Source organism: Sinocyclocheilus anshuiensis, unplaced genomic scaffold (genome assembly GCF_001515605.1).
Source record: "Sinocyclocheilus anshuiensis isolate Anshui unplaced genomic scaffold, SAMN03320099.WGS_v1.1 scaffold301, whole genome shotgun sequence".
Classification (NCBI taxonomy): Eukaryota; Metazoa; Chordata; class Actinopteri; order Cypriniformes; family Cyprinidae; genus Sinocyclocheilus; species Sinocyclocheilus anshuiensis.
In genome coordinates this window covers 342,210-357,009 of record NW_015539837.1, presented here as the reverse complement: position 1 = coordinate 357,009, position 14,800 = coordinate 342,210, and the positions used below count along the sequence as shown (strand labels likewise).

Below are 14,800 nucleotides of genomic sequence, written 5' to 3'. Positions count from 1 at the left end.
AGGCCTTCCGCTCCTTGAGTTCTCTCCAGCGCTGGAAAGCTGATCCGATATTTACACGGGTCCTACTTATTGCCTTAAGCCTTCTTTTGTTCCGCAGACATTTTCCTCTTTTGTTTTTTATCCCCCATCTCTATTTTTCTGTCGCTCGGCTCCCTAATTGTCCGTCCTGTGCACTGAACGCTCTCTCCTCCACATCATGAGTAGACATGCCCCATACTGCTGATTGGCTACAAGTTTGTTTTGCTAGTCGGCCCGAATCAGTTTTCTAAAGCATTTTTGAAAATCGCTTACCCCACCTTTAAGGTAAATATACATACACACATATACACGCGCACACACACGGACACACACACACACACACACACATATATATATATATATATATATATATATCTCTGGGATATTGTCACAATTTGGGTGTCCAAGATAAACTCTCTCACAAAGATGAAGGAAAAACGTTTCTTTTAATAAATCCACACAGAGTAAATCAGAAGGCAGGCAGGAGACACAGGTAGGGGCAACATTCACAATACCAGATGAGGGACAACTGAACAGGCTATAACTAAAGTAGGGGTGCTAATGAGGGACAGACAGGTGAGGATCAACTAATGAGGACACAGGTGAACTGACTAACAATCAAACATGGGGGAAAAACGGTCTCACAGAACACATGAGGAATGAAAACTAAAAAGAACAGAAAATGAGATATGTTCAAAGCCACTATAACAAAACTGCTGAAATTATACATATAATCTCAAACAACTTTCAAGATTATAAAATGTATAAAAGCAGTATATTTTGAAATTTGGGTGCCAAATAAACTACTGTAGCAAAGTACTTACGTTACTTATTTTACAGTCTAAGAACAGACTGTAAAAGGTGATACTGATTAAACACTCACACATGTGCACAGCACAAAAGCAGACACACACTAAATCAGTCTGCAGTTAAACAATGCTATTTCTGTCCCTCTCATAACAGCCAGTATATTGGAAACTGAAGACACGCCTCAGACAAGGAGTATTTAAAGGGGTCCTATTATGCTTTTTCACTTTTTCAACTTTAGTTAGTCTGTAAAGTTGCTGTTTGAGCATAAAAAAGATCTGCAAAGTTCAAAGTCCACTTCAAAAGGAGATACTTTATTTAACAGAAATCACTTTTCAAAAACTACAACGAACGACTCGTTTGGACTACAACGCATATTTTCCGGGATTTGTGATATCACAGATATTGACGAATGGGATGAGACCTGGTTGAGCTGCACTAGAGAAGGCATTGATTTGATACTGACGCAATATTTACACTGAAGCTCGCAGGTGGCTATGGTAAGGGGCATGACATTTCCCGACCAGGCGCCGAGTGCTGCCAATCACAACACACACTGGCCCAGCTGACCAATCACAGCACATTTCGTATTTCAGAAGGCAGAGAGACTGAGGAGAGAGGTGTTGTAAGACTGAGGAGAGAGGTGTTGTAATAATGTAAAATATGTGAAAATAATGTGTTTTTTGAACAACCTAGTATGAGAGCCTGTTCTAGAACACCCCCAAAACAAAATCAAGACTTTGTAAAAGAGCATAATAGGACCCCTTTAAGATATTTGTCCTCACCTCAATAAATTATTTGGCTGTGCTTCTAAAAACGTCTCTCTACTCATAAGCAAAGGGTGGAGCATTAATTTAAATCTGCTCTGGTCTGATTTATGCTGACAAAAATATTTCTGCTGGAAAAAGACCTTTCACACAAAAATAAGTTTCAGGTGTTCAAGACACAATATTGCATGAAGGGTGACTTTTTCAGTTTTCAGTCTGTTCTTACAAAATGTAGTGAGGTCACAAATGTTTCCTTCAATAGTATGAAAGCTGGAAACCAGACGATATTACTTCATTACAATACATTGTATTGTATTTATTAACTTGTTTGTGTCGTTAAGGGTTTGGCCTAAGGGTCTAAATAGCCATGACATACTCAATCACTCATTGTTTATCTTGAGATCTGCTGGTAATTTATTAATATAGTCCTTGACACAGTTATTTCAATATTGTGTTGCGTAACTCAATTCCCAAGTTCCCTTTTCCCTCTATACAATATGGCGAATGAGTTAAACTTCAATCAGAGATTGATGCTCCAATGCACCCACAGTTAATATTTACACTACCTGTTAATATTTAGAGAGTTGAAACCTCAGATTATTAAATGGATTGACCCAAAATAAACATTCTCTCATGATTTACTCACCCTTATGTCATGCCAAACCTATATGACTTTCTTCTGTGGAAAACAAAAATATCACATGTTTTTTTGATGACGTGTGGACCCCACTGACATTCATTGTGGAGAACAATCTTCAAAATATCCTATTTTGTGTTCATACAGGTTTGGAATGACATGACAGTGAGTAATCACTGGCAAAATGTTAATTTTTGGCTGATCTATCCCTTTAAGAACCAGACGTAAAAGAGGAACTGACATATTCAAGTGCTGAACAGTGATACGAAAGAATGGAGAGGTTAACTCCTGGACAACATGCAAAGGAAAGCTCCCTCTGGAGACATTATAGCTACTCCCATAAGATCAAACATCTTTTTGCCCAAATCTCTCTCCCTATGCTTCCACCTTGACCTGAGGCAGAATTGTCCTTTGGGGAGACCCAACCCCTTTCCTACTTTTCCTTTCCACACCCCCATGACAATTTCTTGCCCAACCAGCGGTAGAAGCTGTGACATTTGAGTACATCACATATGCTGCCCACCTCAAACAAAATATTTCTCACACTGTGACAGCCCTGCTCTGAGTGCTGTGTTTAAAAGAGCTTGCTCAGCTTCATGTACGCTCAGTGGGTTTCAGCACATGAGGGACGACGGCTGTGTAACAACACAGGAACAACCACAAGGCATCTTAGTGGCTGTGGAACATCTGATTTACTTCAAAATAATCTGATTACATGCAGGGGCAGACTAACATACACACCAGCATTAACATCAGAATGTATGCGCCCGGGGCCGTGCTGGCCCTCTGCCTGCCCTGCTTTTTGAGTGGGAATGCGTTTGGTTATGAATATGGAGAGGATTACTCTGATTCCTACTATAATGAAATCTCCAATGGTGAACGCCTGCAAAGTAAGTATTTTTCAGTTCCAGATGTCTCTTCATTTTTATTTATACATGTAGCTGTACTGACATTTTGCTTTTCATTTGACTTTTTAAAATAATCATGACTGCATGACAAATTATTTTAAAAACAGAACTATTGAATAAAGGGGTAGTTGAATTTTTTTGTAAAATTTCAGGTTAAAATTAATAAAAGGAAACATATATTAGGTGCTTTAACTGGTCATCATGTCTTATAATTTTTTCACTATTTTTAAGTGCATTTAAAAATAGTGTGACGAATTAATATCAAAAATACAAATGATTTTTCACATTTCACATTTATGCTTTTCACAAGATTTAAATGTTCTTATCATGCGACAAATTCAAGAACAATATTCCATAAAATCTCTTAACTTATAATATGTCATAAAAGTCACACATATGTCACAAAATATTGCTGTTAAACGTTTTAAATGTAGCGTATTACAGAACAACATATGGCAACTTTCTAAAAATATTTAATGTCAACAACCCAAATATATTTAAATATCTGTATTTTTAATGCACAGTGCTATGAAAGTATAATGTCATGAGTCATGACCCATAGCTTTCAAAAATACAAAAGTGTTGGCAGGTTTCATGACATTTGACATTTACATACCTTTCCACTGACACACTCCTGCAAAGCCAAGCCAGGAGCTTGAACATATTAACCAGAGGATGCTTATGAGCATCATAATGGTTATTCATTTTCAGAGAACTTGTCTCTGAGAATTTAGCAAAGAGGCAGTTAGTAATCCTTGTGGCCACTACAAAACCTTTAGCGGCAAGCCCTGGGAAGAACAAAGGATGACAACAAACCACAATAATGTTATTCATTACAAGTACATTTTGCTTTGTATTATTACAGTATATGATGGTATTACTTTTTTAAAAATTGGTTATGTTGCACCAACACAGAGCAGTAAAAAACATACTCTTTGTTCACAGCAGGAGCAACACAAATTCCCTGTCCACCTCAAGACCTCTCACGCTGGGACAAACTTTTCATCATGCTGGAGGACTCTCAAATGAAGCAAGACATGCTCTTGCATCAGAATGAAGACATGGTTAAGGCGGAGACGGACTCCATATGGAAGGAGCTCCATAAGCTTAACAACAACAAAGCATGCATCCAGGCCTCAGAAAACACCTGTAAATGTATAAGTGAACAGATGAACCGCAATCTGAACCAAGCCATGGAGCAGCTCAGAGAGGCTGCAGATAATTATCAAGCCCAAAACAACGAGACGCTGCAGCAGCTCATTCAGTTCAGCAGGAACCAGGCCACCCATCTCACCAAACTGGAGAGCAGCTCACTGCTGGGAGCAGATCTGGGGCAAGTGGCCATGAAGTCTTTCTCCGCTTATCCAAAGGAACAAGAAGCAAGCAATGCAGATGGCGGGAAGCTGGAGAGAGCGCTAATGGCCACTGTTGCGGATCTCCAAAGGGTACATGCCCAGCTGGCCCTTTTCCAACGAGCAACGGCACATCGATTTCTGCCCTCAGGTAGATGTTTCAAGGAAGACCAAATCTATGATTTCACTGTTTTTTTATTTAATTTAATTTAATTTAATTTAATTTAATTTAATTTAATTTAATTTAATTTAATACACTTTATTAATTTGCGAAGGGCAGTTTGGTTTAGGGCATACGGAACTGACAGGGCAGACAAAAACTGTCTATTTATCTTATCCTCAACAAGGCTGAATTTAATTAATCAAAAGACAGTAAAAACATTCATATTGAGAAGTAAATTATAATATATTTTAAGTTAATAAAAAGAAGTGACCAAAAGTGACAGTAAAGACATTTATAATCTTACAAAAGATTTCTATTTCAAATAAATGCTGTTCTTTCGAACTTTTTATTCATCAAAGAATCTTGAAAAAAGGCTTTAAAAGGCCTTTGATAAATAACTGAGCACAACTGAAGTCTGAAATAATGGTTGCTGAAAATTCATCTTTGCAATCAAATGAAAAATATATATTTTAAATATATTAACAATCGTTTTTAAATGTAATATATATATAATATTTATAATATATATAATATATTTCACAATTTGAATGTTTTTACTGTATTTTTAAAAATAAAATTAATGCAGCCTTGGTGAGCATAGGAGACTTCTTTTAAAAACATAAAAAACAATGATTCCAAACTTTGAACTTATAACAAAATGTGAAATATAAAATATCTGTGGCCTTGAGAAATAATAAATACTTTGCAAACACTGTACTTTGTTAGTATTTGCATAATTATTCAATGCAATAATGAATCTTTAATTTCTTGCTCACTCTTTTTTAAGGCTGTGAAATGGCTTTATTATTCCCAATGCGCTCCAAGCACATCTTCGCAGAGGTAACACCCTCCACGTCCATGTCCCTACAATCATTCACCATCTGTCTGTGGGCCAAAGTGACTCAGTCTCTGAATAAAACAGTGCTTTTGTCTTACGGAACCAAGAAAAACCCTCAAGAGCTCCAGCTTCTTTTGGCAAGACACTCGGTGCTCCTCACGGTGGGCGGTGAGACCCATCTAGTGGAAGCTCATAGCGTAGTAACAGATGGGCAGTGGGGACACGTCTGTGCAGCTTGGAGCTCAGAGCAGGGGCTGGCCGCTTTGTGGGTGAATGGAGAGAATGTTGCCAGAGTGCCTGGAGTAGCCGAAGGGCACGTATTGCCCGGTAATGGGTTCATTCTGCTCGGGCAAGAGCGCAGCCGCTCGGGTGTCTACAGAGATCTGGACTCATCGGTTGCGTTCACTGGAAAAATGACAGGGGTGAACATGTGGGACCACGTGCTGGACGCAGGGAGGATTAAAGAGTACGCCAATCAACACGGATCCTGTGATAGCCGTGGGAATGTGATTGGATGGGGTGTTTCAGAGATCATTCCACATGGTGGTTCTCAGTATATCAACTGAGACAGCACCAATATACATCGCAATACAATCTTGTACGTTAGGTAATATTACATTGTATATCATCAGTGATTTTGTATTTACCTTCTTTTTCATTCCAAATAAAAAGCACTGCTTAAAGGAGTAGTTCTCCCAAAACAGAAAATTTGCTGTTTACTCACCCTCAGGCCATCCAAGATGTAGGGGACTGTCTTTCTTCAGTAGAACAGTAAAGAAGATTTTAATTTGAACCCATGATCCCTGGTGGTTCATAAAATGCAAGTCCAGAGTACCGTACTTTGAGAGAAAAAAAAGAAGATACAAAAACACAAAATGAATGCCTTTGCTCCTGATGATATATTGAGGTCTTACGTAGTGAAACGATTGGCCTGTTTGAAACTGAATAGAATGTTCAGAAACTACAGCATTATTACTTATCCATTCAGGTTCAGAGCAATCGTTTGACTTCATAAGACTTCAATATATCATTAGTAGACACAATTTGAAGAATTCATTTAGTTTTTCTGTAACCACTTTTTTTTTTTTTTTTTACTCTTAAAGTGGCATTACCCATTTACCTGTATTATGAATCACCAGGGACCACGGTTTCAGCTAAAAATCTTCTGTACTGTTCTTTTGAAGAAAGAAAGTCAAAAACATCTTGAATGGCCTGACGGTGTTTAATTTTTGAGCGAACTATTCCTTTAAAGGGATAATCTACACAAAAACGAAATTTCTGTCATCATTTACTCACCCTTATGTCATATATGATTTTTCCCCCTGTGGAACGCAAATATATATTTTGCTAAATTTCTCAGTGTATTTGTCCATACAATGAAATTCAATGGGGCACAATGGAATTTTACTGTATAGTCAAACACGGCTGAAACATTCTCCAAAATAACTTCTTTTGTGTTCCACACACGAAATAAAATAAAGCACGTTTGGAACGACATGAGGATGAGTAAATGATGACACAAATTTCATTTTTGGATGATTATCTCTTTAACCTTAAAACACTGTGCACAAAGCCAATTAAAATGGTTTAATATCGTGTATTCTTTTTTAATTTTAGCTTTTAGTAGAGAATTGCATTACCATGTAAATAAATTAGTTAAATTAGTAAAAAGCTAATCAATTCTAGTGGTGTGGCTTAGTGAGGATAATTAATGGACTACAAATAGAAAAAAATGTTTCTCTGTTGTTCCAAATTACATTTTAATGACTTAAGGTGGGGCAAGTCTGGATTTATTTACATCACCATGCTGGATATGACATTGGTCACCAATGATTCAAAACAGATTTTTCCTCTTCTATAGTTTGGTAATTTACAATGTTTGTCTGGCGTATTGCTGCATATGTTGCTCATGACTATTGCCAGTCTGACCACAAATAATATAAAATGAACCAAAACAAGGCGTGTGCTTTAACCATAGTGACATTAACTCTGAAATGACACCCACATGTGTACGTGTAATGATTGTTACAATGAGCAGTATTTTCCAGTGGTTTGTGAGACATATAGTCAGAATAGCCCTCCCATGTTAAATGACCTAAACTTTGTCCTGTCAACCTAAAAATAGGCTATATTTAACCATATTATTTATTATTAATGCCTAACACATCAGTATCAATGACTGTAAAAGTTGATGTATATCACTTGCTATTTCTGTATTACAATAATAATTGTATCATAAAAATATTGCTATAGTTTTGTAACATCACCAAATTTTTTTTTTTTGAGTATACATATCGTAAACAACATTGTTCAAGTAATTACATTTATAGAGCTCAGAATTATTTGGAAATCCATCAGCTCAAAAACAAAGAGGTTACAATATATGTGAATTTGTAGCAAAACACAAAACACACTTTAGGAAGAAAATCATGATTGGCAGCCTATGCTGTCATCGAAAAGCCGTTAATGTAGTTTTGGGGTGTCTTTTTCTATACTTTTATGTCCCAGGAGTTGATTTTTATTAAAAATAACAGTTTTTGTATTTTTAATTAAATTAATTAATCAAATTAATTAAGTTTGGCAAAACACAAAACACACTTTAGGAAGAAAATCATGATTGGCAGCCTATGCTGTCATCGAAAAGCCGTTAATGTAGTTTTGGGGTGTCTTTTTCTATACTTTTATGTCCCAGGAGTTGATTTTTATTAAAAATAACAGTTTTTTTATTTTTATTTAATTAAATTAATTAATCAAATTAATTAAGTTTGTTATATGAAGGACACATTAAAACTGTCTTGGAAACGTTTATGATCTACTCAACATTTATTTATTTGCATTTTTTTTATAAGAAAGTCTATCAAAACAGGTCAGATACTTAAGTCACAGCAGGATTATTTAGATGAAAGAAGCGTTGAAATTGTTGTGATAAAACTTTGAAAAGACATATGACAAAACAGACATGCTAGAATATTGCAACCTACCTGTGTTGACTAGCATTACCTACCTTAATGTCGCTTTAAAATGTTAAGACAAAGGTAACAAGGTGACAAAAGAGATCTTCAGGATCCTTCTTTGCCTGCCGTTTACCCAAGAATAAGGGGTCGGATGCCTACTTCACATTCTTCTTTCTTCCCTTTGGCTTGCTTACCAGTTTATAGAAGCGAACAGCATGTATATCATTCGACTCATCCCAGTGTTCATAAGAGGTCTTAGGCAGTGGATACATCACACCTGACTGACTCTTCAGCTTTGCAACACATGCGATGGTCTCCTTCCAGCCATCAACCCATCCAGTCCACATCCTCATCCCAGATAACAGCAGCAGACTGAGCAGAGGTTTTGTCAGGTCTGGAATCTTTGCTGCCAAAGAGAAAAGTTTCAACCATTTTTGCATTAGTTGGTACCCAATGTTCTTGTCCTTTTAACAGTACACCTGGCTGGCATGATGGCGGTTTAGCTTTCTAAAGCTCCTCTGCTCCTGAACTCTTCTCTCAGGAGCTGGCTTCTCCTCATTCCACTTGTTCCAGGACATCAGTTATCGTCAGCCCATGAGACGGAGGACTGTAAAGAACTATCTATCACCATCAAAATTTCACAGCTGCACAACTCAGACATATATCACAAAGAAATATGAATGATCTGACCAGAGTAATGATTGTGCTCAATTAAAGTGCTTTGTAGAATGAAGACCACCACTGCCATCATCCTCACTGCACGAAAAGTTCCATTTACTAGAGTCATTCTAGTCATGTTGGAAACTTCCTCTGCATAAAAATGAAAGTATTTACACTACAAACATCTGGTTTATGGTTTACGATTTGCAATCATGTTCATAAAAGTTCAATGACAAAACTAGAAGGTCTCAGCAGATTGCCTTCTGTCAGTTTATATATACTATCCGTGCAAGTTTTCATCTGAATTTCATGTACTTTAATTTGTAGTAGTCAGAAATTAGAATAAAATACTAATACAATTTTTATTGTTTGTAGTTTCATGTTGTCATTTTGTCAAATTGTGCAAGAAGTGTGGAAATATTATTCAGTTGTGTACCTACATAAAATACTGTTATGAATTAGTCGTAGCAATACAATAGTTTTATTTTATAAATTAGCCTATACATTTACATTTCACTTCAGCAATGTTTAAAACTTCACCGTATTTCTTCACCACAAAACGCTAATAAACACAATACATTAGGCCTATCTGAATGTGGTGGAATTTATGTGGTAGAAGTTGTAGCCTAATGACTTTCAGAAAACATATAATAAATATTTGTGACCCTAGGTGAGAAACACACTTTTATAAGAATATGTTATCTTTTGGATGGATTTCTGATGTGCATAATCTCTTATGAAGTACAGTAACCGAAGTAAATGTACGTCCGCGCACTGGCCTCTGGGTGGCACTGTACTCAAAAGGGAGCAGGAGTTGGTTAGAACAAACTTCTATAATGACAGTCCTTTGTGAATGACACGTATGAAAGTTTTGAAAAAGCCAATTCATAGCCATTAGTCGGACTTACTTTTTCCGTAAGGGATAAGTAGCCTATAATTAGGGCTAACTCGAGAAGTCAACTGGTGCGTCCATTAAAGGGACAGCATCGCGAGGAGAAAAAAAAAATAAACAGACTGATCATTGTGGCTTTCCTAAACATTTACGGTACTGAAGAAGAATCGGATGGCACATAGTCTTTACTGTCTACTCAAGAAGAGGAGGAAAGGATGGGGAAAGGAATTTGTTCGAGACGACAGAGAAGAATATTTCAGTCTTTCCTACTTCTCATCTTCGTCTGCGGGACGTTGTGCGCCTTCATGATCTCATATGAGATGCATAAAGAGCTGAAAAAGACTGAATCGACGGCTCTGAAGTACCAGCAGCATCAAGAGTCACTTTCTGCGCAGCTGCAAGGTAGACATTTAATGAAAAAGGTCCTACAGCGAAGGCACTTTGTATTAGATGTTTTGATTATGGCTTATCTGATTGTTTTGAGATATCTGATGCTTGCCTCCGGAGATTTCTATTGAAAATGTTTCGGCCTGTTTTGTTAATTCCTCTTATCCAAGCTCTTATATAGTTGGTGCATAATAATTGACACGCATCAGAACAGCATCAAGATTTTCTTGTGAACAACATTCCTTGAGAATACTTATTTGCTTTCACTTGATGGCAATACTTTCTGCCTCTAAGCTTTTGAATGGGGTCCTTTGACAAACATTGGGTAACACCACACTGAGGATTTTCACCGTTCTGTGCCAGATTATAGTGTTCATTATATCAAGGTGAATCTCATAAAACCTGTCAAGTCCAGATCACATTTCTGTCCAAAAGAAAACATATCTTGCATAAAAGAAATTGAATATATACAACTGGACTTTTTAGATTGTGAAATCATTTTCAGGACAATTAGGTTAATTTTACCCCTATATTCTAATCACTGTAAAGTGTCTGGTATTCTCTTTCTACTTTTTTTTTCCAGTAATGATTCTCATTACTGTAATACAGCCATTTACTGTATTGCAGTAAAAAAGGCAGTGATTTACAGAGATTTTTAAAATTAAAAATGAATTAGCTTGAATTCATTAAAGGCAGTACAATAAATGCTACTATGATCAAATAAAATAATTAATATATTAATATTTTTTATTTAATATTTATGTTATTCCAGTGAGAATGAGATTTGCATTACAGTAATGATTTGGGGATTAAATTAACTTAAATATCCTGAAAATAATATCATTAAAAAATGAAAGGAAAATTATAGTATAGTTAACATGTATATATGTACATGTATATGTATATATGTATCTATGATGATTTTTTTTTATATGCTAGTATATTTAGCAACCATATATGTCATCAATATATGTTTTATTTATATATGCAACTTTATTAACACAACATATACAAAAAAAATCTGTTTATATGTTTTTGTAATTCCACAAAGTGGATCATTTAATATATTTACATTCTAAAAAAAATACCATAAAATAATATTTTTCTTTCTCTTTTCAGTGGTATATGAGCATCATTCTAAACTAGAGAAATCCCTCCAGAAAGAAAGACTTGATTATAAGAAGGCTGAAGAGGGTAATGTCCTGTTCATTTGCACAATAATAGATTTCCTGATATACACACCCCCCTTAATCTGGATGCGATTTGATAATGATGATAGATAATGAATGATAATGAGTCCAGGTTGTGCTGAATGCAGTCTGCTTCACGTTTGTCTTTAAAAGCCTCTATTGATTGTCAATACATCATAGATTTGCTTGTGTTTAAGCAGGAATCACAGAAGGCCCTCAACAAAGAAAAGGTAATTTAAAAAGTATGGTGTTTTGATTACTAATGATGTGTAAACATGATAAAGCTGCTGTCAGCTGTTGTGGATGCATAATAACTTACAGTTTTGTTTGACCTAACAGCAAGAATCAACCTATCGACTGAATGCTCTGCAGACAGAGCATCAAATACTGAAGGTGAGATGAAATAATGGAAGTTTTTGATAAACTAGTTATGGTATTTTAATTGTGGACAATGTTAAATATAATAATTCTCACGTCGTTTGCAAACCACTAAATCAGTCCCAGCATGAAGACTTGAAGATGCAATACTATGAACTTCAAGAGAAGCACCAGAATCAAGGGCAGGATCATGAACGTGTTCTGGATGAGCACAGGTTGGAAATAGACAACCTGCAGAGGGAGAAGGAGGCTGAAATTTCCAGACTGAAAGGTGAATCTGTGTGCTACACTTGTATGTATTCAGAGTAATCAGATTTAAGGTTCAGACCAAAATAATTTCCAGCCATATAAAATGCGCCTGACCACATACATTTGCTAGAGTCTTTCATCACCAGATTTCCTCCTTGCAGAGAATGTGTACAACCTTCGAGAGGAGAACAGACAGCTGCGGAAAGCTCATCAGGACATCTACACACAGTTACTTGACGTGCAGGTCAGAGAAACTACAAAGGATTCTGTGATGCATTATGTGATTAGAGTTTCAAGGAAGTTTGAATTTGCATGTAGTAGTTCAGTTAAGGACAGAGAATATACGTCAACATTTGAAGTGGATCAAAACCTTTCATCAAAGTTGTCCTAAAACCTAAAACCAAAATGCGTTCTTGTGTTAGGACAACTTGGATTAACTTTTTTTTTATCCACTTCAAATGTTGACTACTGTATTGCTATTCAGTTTGTAATCCTAAAACATGGACTTTTACTATTCTAAACGTTACTGAAATGACAGTTATTTATTTCTTCCTCACCATTTCAGGCACAGCACAAGAACCTGCAAGCTTCAAAAGATCATCTCTCACTCACATTACAAGACCATAAAAATGCACTTGTTGCCGCCCAGGTAACACACAGTCATGACCACTGCTTTAAGTTTGTGTGTATCATGCTTGAAGTCAATCACATTCTGCCACTGCAACACCTTTAACAAATACAAAAACAAATTGGCAAATAAAAAAAATTGTTTGCTGGGTATCCCAATACTAATTCTTAACATTTAAAGGGGTCATATGATGATTTGGGTTGAAGTGTTCTGGAACAGTGTTGTAAATACAACTTAACCACTGATTTCTAGTCGTGTCCTCTTTTGGAAGACCAAAGTAGTTTCACTTTCACAACGAAACACACGGCGGCTAAAGTAAGCGGCGGCCTAGAGTTAGCGGAGGCCGGCATGAGTGAGCGGCGGTGGGCGGGCTTGCGGCAACCACATGTGACGACCCCGGGCTGGACTCCGCTTCGTCCACGGTGAAAGCCGATCCGGCGATCCACAGCACGAAGTTGATGTATTTCCTCAGCGACCAGCACGGATCAGCTCCAGGCATGACGAAGCGGATATTGTCCTCTTTTGGAAGGCCAAACAAAGTATTTTCGCTTCCACAACGAATCACACAGCGCCTTCATGATGTGGCGGCGGCGGCAACAGCAATACTACAGCGAGAATAAAAGTTACGCCTTCTTTCTTTGCGTGAACATTTGGGTGGCGTTATGCAAATCTTCCCACATGGTGATGTAGACACGTGGGGGCGTGTTAGAACGAGCCGTTTTAGGTAGGCGTGGTTGACTCTTAACTTTTATAAAGAATATCTCTTTGGATTTAAGACTTTAGTCTTTGCAACTTTACAGATCTTCTTTATGCACCAAGAGCTTGTAACACTCCAAATAGAAAGGAAAAATTGAAATCGCATCACATGGCCCCTTTAATATACTGTGTTTGCTATTAATTTAAGAAAACACAAATTTTATGTTTGTGATTGTATGGTCAAGCTACACTAACTGTTTAAGACAATGTACACTATCGTTCAAAAGTTTGGGGTTTGTAAGATTTTTAATGTTTTTGAAAGAGGTCTCTTATGCTCACAAAGGCTGCATTTGTTAGATAAATACAATAAAAAAGAGCAATATTGTTAAATGTTATTACAATTTATTCTGTTTTAATATATTTTATAATGTAATTTAGTGTCACGGGGGAAGTTGTGGCCTAATGGTTAGAGAGTTGGACTCGTAACCCAAAGGTTGTGGTTTCGAGTCTAGTACCGGCAGGGATTGTAGGTGGGGGGAGTGAATGTACAGCGCTCTCTCCCACTTTCAATACCACGACTGAGGTGCCCTTGAGCAAGGCACCGAACCCCCAACTGCTCCCCGGGTGCCACAGCAAAAGAAATGGCTGCCCACTGCTCTGGGTGTGTTCACGGTGTGTGTGTGTTCACTGCTGTGTGTGTGCATTTTGGATGGGTTAAATGCAGAGCACTAATTCCTTGGCCACAGGTCACTCACTTTTCACTTTTATGATCCTTCAGAAATAATTTACTTATTAATTTTAGAAACATGTAAAATGTCTTTACTGTTGCTTTGGATCAGTTTAATGCATCCTAATGCACCCATATTTGTTTTTTCTCTCAAAGATTTTTATTGACCCTAAACTTTTTAAAGGGGTCATATGATGCGATTTCAAGTTTCCCTTTCTCTTTGGAGTGTTACAAGCTGTTCGTGAATAGATAAGATCCCTAAAGTTGCAAAGTCTAAAGTCTCAAACCCAAAGAGATCTTCTTAATGAAAGTTAAGACTCGTCCACGCCCTCCTAAAACGCCTCATTTAAACACGCCCCCACATGTCTATGTCACTGTGTGAGAAGATTTGCATAACACCGCCCAAATGTATACACAAAGAAAGAAGGCGTAACTTTTATTCTCGCTATAGTATTGTTGCCACCGCCGCCATGTCGTGGAGACGCTGTGTGTTTCTTTGTGAAAGCGAAACTACTTTGTTTGGTCTTCCAAAAGAGGACACAACTAGAA

The 14,800-nt window shown here is 37.0% G+C and overlaps 2 protein-coding genes across 4 annotated transcripts in view; both read left to right on the top strand.

The window, feature by feature from the left end:
- The first annotated feature begins 2,782 nt into the window (after positions 1-2,782).
- LOC107684438 (pentraxin-related protein PTX3-like) lies at positions 2,783-6,231 on the top strand. 2 transcript variants are annotated; one of them, XM_016480690.1, is made up of 3 exons: positions 2,783-3,119; positions 4,086-4,640; positions 5,440-6,231. In XM_016480690.1, the coding sequence occupies exons 1-3, from the start codon at positions 2,945-2,947 to the stop codon at positions 6,054-6,056; spliced, it is 1,347 nt and encodes a 448-aa protein (XP_016336176.1). In that variant the 5' UTR covers positions 2,783-2,944; the 3' UTR covers positions 6,057-6,231. The 2 variants fall into 2 exon arrangements, with proteins under 2 accessions (XP_016336176.1, XP_016336175.1); XM_016480689.1 differs by having other exon boundaries at positions 4,083-4,640.
- Positions 6,232-9,954: 3,723 nt separating this feature from the next.
- Positions 9,955-14,800, top strand: part of LOC107684437 (Golgi integral membrane protein 4-like) — an 11,802-nt gene continuing 6,956 nt past the window's right edge. For both annotated transcript variants that reach the window (XM_016480688.1, XM_016480687.1), the window contains exons 1-7: positions 9,955-10,398; positions 11,503-11,577; positions 11,754-11,803; positions 11,913-11,966; positions 12,072-12,222; positions 12,362-12,444; positions 12,766-12,849. In XM_016480688.1, coding sequence (XP_016336174.1) covers positions 10,212-10,398; positions 11,503-11,577; positions 11,754-11,803; positions 11,913-11,966; positions 12,072-12,222; positions 12,362-12,444; positions 12,766-12,849 — 684 coding nt within the window. In that variant the 5' untranslated portion in view covers positions 9,955-10,211. The remainder of the gene's footprint in view (positions 10,399-11,502; positions 11,578-11,753; positions 11,804-11,912; positions 11,967-12,071; positions 12,223-12,361; positions 12,445-12,765; positions 12,850-14,800) is intronic.

What these genes read in the sequence shown, in the direction of transcription:
- LOC107684438 (XM_016480689.1), top strand. Translation starts at nt 2,945, where the DNA reads ATGCAGGGGCAGACTAACATACACACCAGCATTAACATCAGAATGTAT. An exon ending in CAATGGTGAACGCCTGCAAA is followed by an intron (nt 3,120 to 4,082) that starts GTAAGTATTTTT and finishes CTTTGTTCACAG; the next exon opens with CAGGAGCAACACAAATTCCC. An exon ending in ACATCGATTTCTGCCCTCAG is followed by an intron (nt 4,641 to 5,439) that starts GTAGATGTTTCA and finishes CTCTTTTTTAAG; the next exon opens with GCTGTGAAATGGCTTTATTA.